General features: G+C 37.3%; 1 protein-coding gene across 1 annotated transcript; it reads left to right on the top strand.

Annotated features, from left to right (window-relative positions):
* Nucleotides 1-1,446: 1,446 nt before the first annotated feature.
* On the top strand, nucleotides 1,447-11,334 carry LOC133669688 (uncharacterized). The gene is made up of 10 exons (XM_062089918.1): nucleotides 1,447-1,717; nucleotides 1,890-4,897; nucleotides 5,056-5,559; nucleotides 5,815-6,540; nucleotides 6,693-7,526; nucleotides 7,600-8,367; nucleotides 8,662-9,498; nucleotides 9,810-10,091; nucleotides 10,168-10,260; nucleotides 10,335-11,334. Exons 2-10 carry the CDS (start codon nucleotides 2,054-2,056, stop codon nucleotides 11,088-11,090), a joined length of 7,644 nt encoding a protein of 2,547 aa, XP_061945902.1. The 5' UTR covers nucleotides 1,447-1,717; nucleotides 1,890-2,053; the 3' UTR covers nucleotides 11,091-11,334.
* The last annotated feature ends 513 nt before the right edge of the window (nucleotides 11,335-11,847 follow it).

Here is an 11,847-nt window from a genome sequence, read left to right as displayed (position 1 = left end):
AGCAGCAGGGATGGGTGTTTTGTCTGCCTAAGGTTGTCAGGTCATGCCAGCAAGAATTCCAATTTTTACGGAAATAATGAATGCTTTGAGACTTGCTGATGTGAACATGGTTAGAGTGCATTGAATGGGTGGTATGGACAAGAACACGTTGGTGAAAGAGGTCGCGATAGAAGCCATGAAGAACAAATTATTCGACAAGATGGTTATTGCAACTGAAACCCAGAACCAGGACATCATGAAAGCTCCAGGGCAAATTGCAGACCAGCTTGGCCTAACATTCGACGAGGAAAGTGAATTGGGAATAGCAAGTCGACTGCGTGGTAAATTTTAGAAAATCAACCGCCGTCAAGCTCCCTCACTCGAGGAAAACTCGTCTTCAAGTTCTTGGTCAGAATTGAGCTCTTGAACCAAATTAGTCCATTTCTTTTCATCCTCTAGACCAGCCTTTGATGCGAATTTAGGAAAATAATATTTTTCTTTGTCCTGTTTGATATTAATTTCAACCTTCTAAATAATTATAACCACTTGTTCTATTTTTTTACTGGTTAGTATAATCACAACATGTTAACTGACTTCATGTTGTCCCTTAGATTTCAACTATACTCCATGTCCTTGTTTTCAACATGTTTAGTGATTTAGGACTTGTTCCTCTAGTTTCTCACGAGTTGTTGATCCTTGTTTGTCGAATCCTTTTGACACCACTAAATCTTCGATGTTTCTTTGCCTCAATTTGTTCTGATTTTTCAACAGGAAGAATTTCCAATTACTCGTGTAGTTTTTCAATTGCTTCTTCTCATGATATTGGAACATCCACTATTTTCTGTTCTTCCCATTCCAATTCCTTCAAAGATGACGATAATTGTTGTTCTTATGCTTCTTTAGAAGAAAACTTCATAGCTCGGGCAATTGATTATTAGAATTATAGGTTTATCAGCAAAAACACTATCATCTAGGATATTATATCCCAATCTTCAGCACCATGAGTTAAATCTCTAATGCTTCGTAAACACCATCTTTTATATAATGATAATGCCTATATGGGCTTGTAAAAATAGATCTAGAATTTGATTCGCAGCAAGTTTTTAGGCAAGCTCTAATTCTCATATATATTTTTTAAATAATATATTTATCTTATCTTTTCCAACTCAATTTTTAATTGAATTCAACAAATTTATTATTATTTATTAGTATATATAATTCTTGATTAATTTTATTAAACTTACATAAATTTTCCTGTTCATAAATTAATATTTTTTTTTATAAATTTTCCTGTTCATAAATTATTTTTTTTGGATGGTTAATAAACTGAAAATAATATTTGTACTTTTCTGCATTGCAGCGTTTCACGAGGAATCAAACTAGTAGTTGTTTAATTTCTTTGTCAATTGCAAGGTCAATAATTAATGTTAATGGCCAAAAGTTTCGCTTGATGCAGCTGTAGATGGCACCAGTCTGAACATGAAATTTTTTAATCGAAAGTATAATAAGAAAAGCCGCCTCTCATGACTACAAACAAACTACTACCATTGACATTTGAGTCGACACCGTCATCACCAAGTCTACCCTTTTAGCTTCTTTCCCATTCATCACTGCCTACTCTTTTTTACTGATAACTACTTTCATTCTGTCCATCTTCCAGCTGCTGTCTGTGCTCTGCACTCTTATCTTCATGAATCATCTGTCAAACATCCCTGCTGCTCTGCCCTTGTAGTTTGAGGTATGTACTTCGCTTTCACTTGTCCCTTCATGTTGTAGAAGTTGCTGTTCTCTTATGGTTTTCTTTGTATCCGATCTTGATAGGAAAAGGGAAAATTTTTGCTTGTTTACTTTCATCTTGACTTTTGTATAACTTGAAATTATTCTCTCTTGCTCCTTTTCTTTGTATCCAGTCTTGAAGAAAGGGGGAAGAAACAAAGATCATTGCTTGTTGCATTTTTCTTGAATTTTTGGACTGTGTACATTGTTACCCTTCGTTTGCTTGTGAGCTCCACAAGGAAAAAAGAAAAAACAAAGAGGAGATTAAAAAAGAGAGAGAAATCCGAGAGAAAACAAGATGGCTGTGGATATCATTCTTTCTATTGTATCACCTCTTGTTGAGCTTGCAATTGGTTCCTCTAAAACACACATTTCTAATGCATTTTATTGCAAGAGCAACCTCCGACATCTGAAGGAGGAAGTTGATAAGTTGAAAAATGCGCGAGAAAGGTTGCAACACTTGGTTGACGAGGATAGAAGAAAAGGGAAGGTGATCCAAGACGATGTTGCGAAGTGGCTACTTGAGGTGGACGGGATCACTGAAAAGGTGGAAAGGGAACTTGCTCAAGATGAGGGCGGAGTAAAGAAGAAATGCTTCATGGGATTGTGTCCAAATTTTAAAACAAGGTACCAGTTTGGAAAGAAAGCAGAGGAGAAATTAGCAACAGTTAAAGCTAAACTAGAGGAACAACGCAGCTTTGGTTCGATTTCCTACCATGCTGCACCGTCAGGGGTGGAGGTCATGTCTGGAAAAGGCTATCAGGCCATGCAATCAAGAATACCAGTGTTTAATGAAATCATGAATGCCTTAAAAGCTGCTGATGTGAACATAGTTGGGGTGTATGGAATGGGTGGTGTGGGAAAGACCACACTGGTGAAAGAGGTCTCCAAACAAGCCATAGAGGATAAATTATTTGACAAGATGGTTATTGCCAGTGTAACTCGAAACCCAGACATCATGAAAATTCAAGGGCAAATTGCAGACCAGCTTGGCCTAACATTCAACGAGGAAAGTGAATGGGGAAGAGCAGGTCGATTGCGTGAGAGGTTGAAGCAAGAGAAGAAGATTCTTGTTGTCCTAGATGATCTATGGAAGAGGCTTGATTTAGAAGCAATTGGGATTTCATTTAAGGATGAACAAAATGAATGCAAAATGCTGCTGACATCGAGAGAATTTGATGTTTTATCAAGTGAAATGGAAGTTGAGAAAAACTTCTCAATTAGTGGTTTAAAGGAAGATGAAGCTTGGGAGTTGTTCAAGAAAACGGCAGGTGGTAATGTTGAAAGTCCAGATGTCCAATCCATAGCATTGAAGATCGCAACAAAGTGTGCAGGTTTGCCCCTGGCCATTGTAACTGTTGCAAAGGCTTTAAAGGATAAGAGGCTGTCCGAGTGGAAGGATGCATTGCGAGAGCTGAAAAGACCGTCCCCTAGGAATTTCACAGGAGTGCAGGCAGAAGTGTATAGCGCTATAGAACTAAGCTACAAGCATCTTGGAAGTGAAGAGCTGAAGGCGATTTTTCTTCTTTCCAGTCGAATGGGCTACAACGCCTCCATTCAAGACTTGTTGAAATACAGCATGGGCTCAGGTTTGTTTTCTGATGTTGCTACCATAGAAGAAGTCCGAGATAAAGTGAATTCTTTGCTTCATAAACTCAAAACCTCCAGTTTGTTACTCGATGGTGATACTAGTAAGCAGTTTTCTATTCATGATGTTGTTCGTGATGTTGCCATATCAATTGCTTTTAGAGATCACAATGTGTTTTTGAGAAGTGATGAGGTTGAATTGAAATGGCAGTATAAGGATTCACTGGAGAGTCATGCAGAGATTTGGTTACATGGTAATAGCTTTGGGTTTCCTGAAGATTTGCAATATCCACTACTCAAAGTTTTGAATATGAATAGTGAAGATTCTTCTTTGGAAGTACCCGAAAACATTTTTAGGGGCATGCAAAAACTCAAAGTCTTAGGCCTGACCAATCTATCTTTTCCAGCCCCGCATTCATCTCTTCATTTCCTAAAGAACCTCCGTTCATTGTGCCTTCATCAATCTTCACTTGGAGAGATAGCTATTATTGGGGAGCTAAAAAAATTAGAAATCCTTAGTTTTGTTAAATCTAATATTAAGCATCTGCCGAAAGAAATAGGGCAATTGACCAAGTTAAAGTTATTAGATTTAAGTGATTGTTCTGAACTTGAAGTGATTTCACCAAATGTTATTTCAAATTTATCACTTTTAGAAGAATTGTTTGTAGGCAACAGCTTTCATCATTGGGATACTGAAGGACACAATAATGCTAGTCTTATCGAGCTAGAACACTTGTCTCACTTGACTAATTTAGACGTACATATGCTAGATTCCCATGTTATGTCCATGGACTTGTTTTCTAGAAAATTAGAAAGATTTAGAATATTCATAGGAGATGTTTGGGATTGGGATGGTGCCTATGAAACCTTAAGAACATTGAAGTTGAAGCTCAATGAAAGCACTGATCATTTGAAGCATGGAGTTCTGATGCTGCTAAAGAGAACTGAAGATTTGTATTTACTTGAAATGAAGGGTATTAAGAATGTCATTTGTGAACTGGATAGTGAAGGTTTTCCACAGCTGAAGTACCTCCATCTACACAATAGTCCAGACATTCAATATATCATTGATACAATGAAAGGGGTTCCTGCGAACATCCTTCCATTTCCCATGTTGGAGTCTTTGTTTCTATACAATTTGGTATCTTTAGAGAAGATTTATCATGGCACACTCAAGACACCATCTTTCGGCAAACTACAAAAGCTTGAAGTGAAACATTGTAATAAATTGAAGAACCTCTTCTCATTCTCCATTGCACGGGGTCTTTTGCTACTTCAAAGCATCAATATTACCTGCTGCCGGAACCTGGAAGAGATTGTTGTTGAAGAAAGTGAAGAATTTGACAACAAGAATGAAGAAATCAATTTGATGGAGTTCACTCAAGTACGCTCCTTGTCCTTAAAATATTTACCGAATCTCAGAAACTTCTGCTCGAAAGAGAAGGCATCATGTTTATATCAAACACAATCAAAGTCACGAACAACTGGCATGGATTTTGGAGAAATCATTTTGGAGGATGAGCCACATGCTCCAATGCAACTTTTTGATGAAAAGGTACTTGCATGTATGTATATCTTACATAATTACCCCCCCCCCCCCAAAAAAAAAAAAAAAAAAAACTGATGCTCATTTTACTTTGTTTCTCGAATAATCATTTCATTTCCTTAAATTAAGGAATAGATTTCTTAATGAATTGAAAAATGTGCATGCAGTTTGTGTTTCCGAACTTGGAGGATTTGAAATTGCATTCTATCAACATCGAAAGGCTATGGCATGGCCAACTTCCAGCAATTACAGTTTCCATTCAAAATTTACAAAGACTGGTTGTGAAAAAATGTGGCAGTTTGAAATATATATTTTCCTCTTCTATGGTTAAAAGTCTTGTACAACTCAAGCATCTTGCAATACATGATTGCATGTCAGTGGAAGAGATAATAGTAACAGAAGAATTAGATGAAGAAGAAAGGACGAGTAAGATGGTATTCCTGAAACTAGAACACATTGAACTCTTGAGTCTACCGAAACTGAAACACTTTTGTATTGGTTCTCATATTGAATGTCCATTGTTGAAAAGATTGGTGATAGACTGGTGTCATGACTTTCAGACATTCGTTTCTGAGTTTAGCAGCACAAACCTGACAACTAGAAATGGCGCCCGGGAAGCGAACCTGGAGGAGAACTTCTACAATGCCATGCAACCTCTCTTTGATGAAAAGGTGACAATTGTTTTAGTGAATTTCACTATTATTCAACACATCATATGGTGAACAACGCTAGAAGGCAATTTCTTTGTATTTTTTGTTTATCTTACAAGCTATGATCTTTTGTACCAGTTTTTATTTCTTGCTTTCCCCATTATGATTCAATTTTCATTAAAAACATAAATAGATACTATTATTTGTTATTTAGTTAGAAAATTCTTTCCTATACGATTTTGATTTACTTATGACAAAGTGGAATGTCTATTGCAGGTTGTATTCCCTTGCTTAGCTGAAATCCAAATCTCACACATAGATAAGATATGGCACAATCAACTTGCTGCCGGTTCTTTTTGTGAGCTGAGATCAATGAGTATTTCAGATTGTGATAAGCTGGTGAATATTTTTCCATCAATCTTGCTAACAAGATTCCAAAGACTAGAGATGCTAGAAATTAGTCATTGTCATTCCTTAGAAACTATATTTGAGCTTCAAGGACTCGGCGGTGAAGAAATCCAAGCATTTAATGTCTTCCAGTTACAAGACCTGGATTTGTATAATCTACCCAAATTGAAGCATATATGGAATAAGGATCCGCAAGGAAGACTCATTTTCCAGAATCTGCATTCTGTAAGGGTAGGGAAATGTAGTGCTCTGAAGAATCTCTTTCCAGTCTCCATTGCTAGAGACCTTCCACAACTTGAAAAGCTTGAGATAAAGGAGTGTGGGGTGGAGGAAATTGTTGCAAACGCAGAAGGTGATGAAACAGCCCCCCGTTTTGATTTTCCTCATCTAACCTCATTGACACTTGAAAAAATACCAGAATTTAGGAACTTTTATCCGGGGAAACATTCTTGGGAATGTCCTATCTTAAAAAGTTTGGAGGTGTCGGGCTGTGGCAATGTGAAGTTATTTGGATCAGAATCTCATACATCCCAAGAAATTCAAAGGGGAAGCCAACAGGACCAAATTCAGCAACCCCTCTTTTTCGTTGAAAAGGTATGGATCTATTCTGCACCATGCTTTTTTCCCTTTACTTTTTTCTTATCCAAAATGAAAGTGCAGTATGCATAAATAACAGCAGTTGGAATTTACTTATTATTTGGAGGAATATCAACCGGCATTTCCTTTTTGTTCTAATCTGTCTCCAGGTGATCTCGACCTTGGAGGAATTGTCATTAAGTGGTGAAAACCCCACAACGTCAATTATTTGGCGCTGCCAACTTCCAGAGAAGTACTATTCTGCGGTGAAACTTCTAAGGCTGCACTATTTTCAGGAAGAATCGGATACTATTCCATTTGGTTTCATACAAATATTGTGCAATCTGGAAACACTCTATGTGACACGTAGTTCTTTCAAAAGGCTATTCTCATATGAAGGGCTTACTGATGTGAATCAGAGACAAAGGATGCTTGGACGATTAAGGAATTTCAAAATAATAAGTTCAGTTGGCGATATGAGGCATATGTGGAAGGATAATGACCAACTGGTTCAATTTCTTCAAAATCTTGGCACTCTAGAAGTAATTTCTTGTCACAGTTTGGTTAATCTAGCACCATCATCTGCTTCATTTGAAAATTTAACAATTTTAGATGTGCGGTGTTGCTTTGGATTATTGAACTTAATAACATCCTCAACTGCGAAAAGTCTAGTGCAGCTTGTAAAGTTGACCGTTCGTTCTTGCCAAAAGGTGATGGAAATAGTAGCAAAAGAGAGAGATGAAACAGAAGATGAGATCATTTTCAGCAAACTAGAATATTTGGAACTTGTCAAGTTAGAAAGCCTCACCAGCTTCTGCCCAGGAAATCACACCTTCAAATTCCCATCATTGAAGGAAATTGTTGTGAGACAATGCCCCAAGATGAGGATTTTCTCTCCCAGAGTTGTAAGCACGCCTAAGCTACAGGGAGTATGTTTTGCCAAGAATAAAGTGTGTTGGCAGGGAAATCTTAATAACACCATACAACAGCTGTACACAGAAATGGTATGTACTGATAACTCAAGCATTTTAGTAATCATCATTTTTTTTGTACTAATTCATTATTATGGTTGAGCAGGTTGGATTTGGTAATATATGGGAGTTAAAGCTCTCTGATTTTCCCCAATTAAAAGAGAGATGGCACGACCAACTTCCCTTCAACTTTTGTAGAATTTTGGCAAACCTCACGGTGGATGACTGCGCATTTGTCTCCAATGCTATACCATCCAATCTACTACAGTTCATGAATAACTTGAGACATCTGTATGTGAGAAACTGTGATTCTCTTGAAGAAGTATTTGATTTGGAGGGGCTCAATGCTGAGGAAGGGCATGCTCAGCTGTTGCCCAATTTAAAGGAATTGCAGTTGATTGATCTGCCAAGGCTGAGGGATATATGCAGCAGGGATCCTCAAGGAATTTTGGACTTCAAAAACCTGAAATCGCTGAAAGTTCATAATTGTAGCAGTTTGAGAGATTTATTTACACCATCCATGGCATCTGGCCTTGTGCAACTCAACAAGATAGAAATAAGAAACTGTGCCATGATGGAAAAGATCATCACAGAAGAGAGAGTAGAGGAAGCAGCAACATATAGAATCATATTCCCTGTACTGAAAGTGATAGTTCTCGAGTCCTTACATAGCATGACCAGTATCTATTCAGGAACTGGTATTCTGGGAATTCCATCCTTAGAGGAGATTGGCATAGACAATTGTCCAAATTTGAAGACATTTATTTCCTCATTTTTGAGTGAGCATGTGCCAATTTCAGTCAATAAGGGACAAGGATATAGACTATGTGAGCGAGACCATGATATTTCCACTGCACCATCTCTCAATCATAAGGTCAGTTTCTTTATCTGAGGCTTTTCACAACTTATTAGAACTTTTGCCTCCAATATGTGACCATGCAGTTACATAATTCTCAAACCATTCTACAATTACTCCCAATTTTTATACTTGTAGATGCTAACGTTGCAAATACTATTGGTTCAGAGATGATCATAAATTTAAATTGGGAAGGGAAAAGAAAACCATTTTAAAATAAGACTTGTGGTAGGACCTGCCAATCAGTGTGGTTCTTGACAATAAATTGCAGGAAATAATAAGTTTATTTTTTGTCTTTGACTTGGATCCCAGGTTGCATTTCCAAACATGAAAAAGTTGAGAGTGGAATGGAATGATGTGATGGAGGTTATACAGAATGGCCATTTCCGAGTTGAGTACTTCCACAAACTGGAAGGTCTTACACTCATGCGCTTCCCCTGTGACAAAGTTGATTTTCCATCCCATTTTCTTCAAAGATTCATCAATTTAAAAAATCTTGTTGTGAGAGATGCCTCTTTCGAAGAAATAGTATTGTATGAAGGGAAAGATGATGAAGAAAATCATATCAGGGTTTTATCACAATTAAAAAAACTGGAGCTGTCTAAACTGCCGAAACTCATGCATCTGTCAAAGGAAGGTTCTCAGACATGCAAGATTTTTCAGAATTTGGAAAGTTTGAGAGTATTGGAATGTGGCATGCTGAAAATTCTAATTCCATCAGCATTGTCTTTCCAGTGTTTAACGATCCTGGAAGTGTCAAACTGTCATGGATTGATAAATTTGATGACGTCTTCAACAGCCAAATATCTGATGCAGCTCACGTCTATAAGTGTAACTGAATGCAAAATGATTGAAGAAATTATAGTGAGCGAGGAGAATGAGGTAGCAAATGAGATCATTTTTCAGAAATTGGAGCATTTGAGACTTCGATGCTTGCCAAGCCTCACAAGTTTCTACTCAGGGAAATGTGCGTTCACTTTTCCATCTTTGGAAGAAGTGTTCTTGATAGAATGCCCCAAGATGAAATTTTTTTCTGAAGGAATCATAAGCACACCAGAGCTGGAGACTGTCCTGTTAACAGAAGAGGACGATGAAGGGTACTGGGAGGAGGACCTTAATTCCACTGTACAAAAATTGTTTGTGGAGATGGTATGAATTGTTTCACCAAATCTTCTTACCTTTTCTATATTTTGATCTGTTCTTTCTCTTGCACGAAGCATAAAACTTTATGAAATTGCACAACAATTTTATCAATTACCCATCACACTTCCAGAATTTATTTTTCCTATTTTGTTGTCTCTCATACCAACTTTATGAAATCACCCTTCTTATGCAGAATCTGAGTGTAGTCTAACTAATGATATCCCTCAATCACATAAAACTTCATCATTATGTATTAGTTTTTTTGTTATCACATCATTACTTATTTAATTAACTCATTTTTGTTAACTTAACTGCAGGGTGATGGAGCAGCGCAATCTGAACTGCTAAGCATACCCAAACAGCCAACATTAGCCCGTGAGGCTAAAGCAGATGGAAATGCACCAAGTGCTGTCTCTGAGAGACGAGCTTATGAGGATATGCATTTAACTGGGACCTCAGAAGCCAGAAAAGATATCTCTCCCGTTTTTGAAACATTACCGAGAAACAAACAAAATAGGATCAAAGGTGTTTTGCTAGAACCCAAGATTGCTCAATTAGCTTCAAGATACCAAGATTTTCATGCAGCTTCAAATGATAAGGTAGCTCTCTCTTCTATCTAGAAATACTTTCTAGAATATGATTTTGAATTAATTGCTAATGGCATCTGGAATGTAGGATTCTAGACAAGGTCAAAGTTCCTCAACTCCCATGGATTCTAAAGCTCAGATCTCTCTACAAGAGCAGACAGATTCCCAAGCAACTGTTAATGTAATTTTCTCCCTCGGAATATAACTTCTTATACACTTTCTTGTACATTCATGTAAACTTTAAATTTCTTGCAGGGTGAGACCTCACTAGCCAATGCTATTCCTACTATTTCAGTTCAGCAGAGCTACAGAGTTCTTGTATCTCGTGCCACATCTGTTGAACAAGTTTCTATGTTGACTTCTACATCCTTAACCAACAGAACTTCCTCTCAAGAGCTCACATTCTGCACCGCTTCAAGCTCTAATGCTCCTTCTGGATCTCTCAAGTCCTGTGGTGTGAGCTTTGAGATATACAGGTGTTCTATAGATTTGTTAAAGGAGCTCTTAATGAAATCCCCTGCAGAAGTGGCCACATCAGCTGACCGCCTATTGCTGCTGTCCAGTTTGAAGAATTTAAAGAACTGTCCGTTTCTGAATTATCAGCAACAAAAAATCATTCAACTCTACGTTGAGAATTTCGACACTTTGGTCACAAGCCACCCATTTGATGAGCAAAAAATCGACTGGACGAGTTCTATCAAGTCCTCTATTGAAGATCACAAAAGGAGACTTGCCGAGCTGGATATTTCTGATGAAGATATTACCAGCAAGATTAGCAGGCTCAAAGCAGAAAAGGATGCCCTTAACAAGCGACTTCAGGAAATTCAGGAAGAAGAAGATCATATCCGAAGAAACAAGGAGAGTCTCCATGCCCAGAGAATCATTAGAAATGGAAGACTAGAAATACAGATTGGTGCTTTGTTAGAAGCTCAGAGGCATAAAAGAGAAACTGAGGGTAGGGCTAGCCATGTTAATGAGAATTGGGCCAAGTTCAGGAGCTTGTTTGCTTAAGCTTTGAGCTTTGCTTTTGGAAAAGAACTATTCCTGCTCTGCTTGTTACCATAAACCATTTGTAGAACAACAGTTTTGCATGTAACTATAATGGCTCTATTGGTAGCATCATTCTTGTTTAGAAATTTGCCTTCAAATGCAGAATGGCAAGAAGTAGGGAAAAAATTCAAGCCCCAATGGGCTCTAATGGATAAAAACGGTTTACAGAAAGTTAATGTAATGATTATTTTAAGATTTTGAGCTAGACTGATGAAAATTCAATTACAAATAAAAAATATGCTATATTCAAAAGTTTCAGTAGAATTTAATAAAATATTATCAGCTTCCAACTACCAACAAAGACTTGACAAAATAACCTTGCATGTTCTTACAATCAGGGAATTTCATGATTAAAAAAAAAATCAGGGAATTTTAATGGGATTCGGTTCTCTAGACTTCAATCTTCTTCTAGGCCTCCAAGCTGAGATCTTGGGATATCAACTGATAAAAAAAAAAAAAAACCTCTCTTTCTTTCAATAATAATAAAAAAGTCTCTAAGCCCTCTTCATCTTTCTTGAAAACTTTCTTTGAACTTGTCACCAGCGATTTTATGGCTTCACAGCTGATTCCTCACCATGTGAAAGAAAAAGAACATCTGAACTTGTTTTGATTGTCGATATGAAGAATGATTGTAAAATGTTTGCCCTTAATGCAGCTAGTGCTAGCACAAAAATCAAATCTTACAAATTAATTTATTGTGCATGATTTCATGACACAT

The sequence above is a fragment of the Populus nigra genome, chromosome 12 (assembly GCF_951802175.1).
Source record: "Populus nigra chromosome 12, ddPopNigr1.1, whole genome shotgun sequence".
Lineage (NCBI taxonomy): Eukaryota > Viridiplantae > Streptophyta > Magnoliopsida > Malpighiales > Salicaceae > Populus > Populus nigra.
This window is presented reverse-complemented; position numbering and strand designations above follow the sequence as displayed.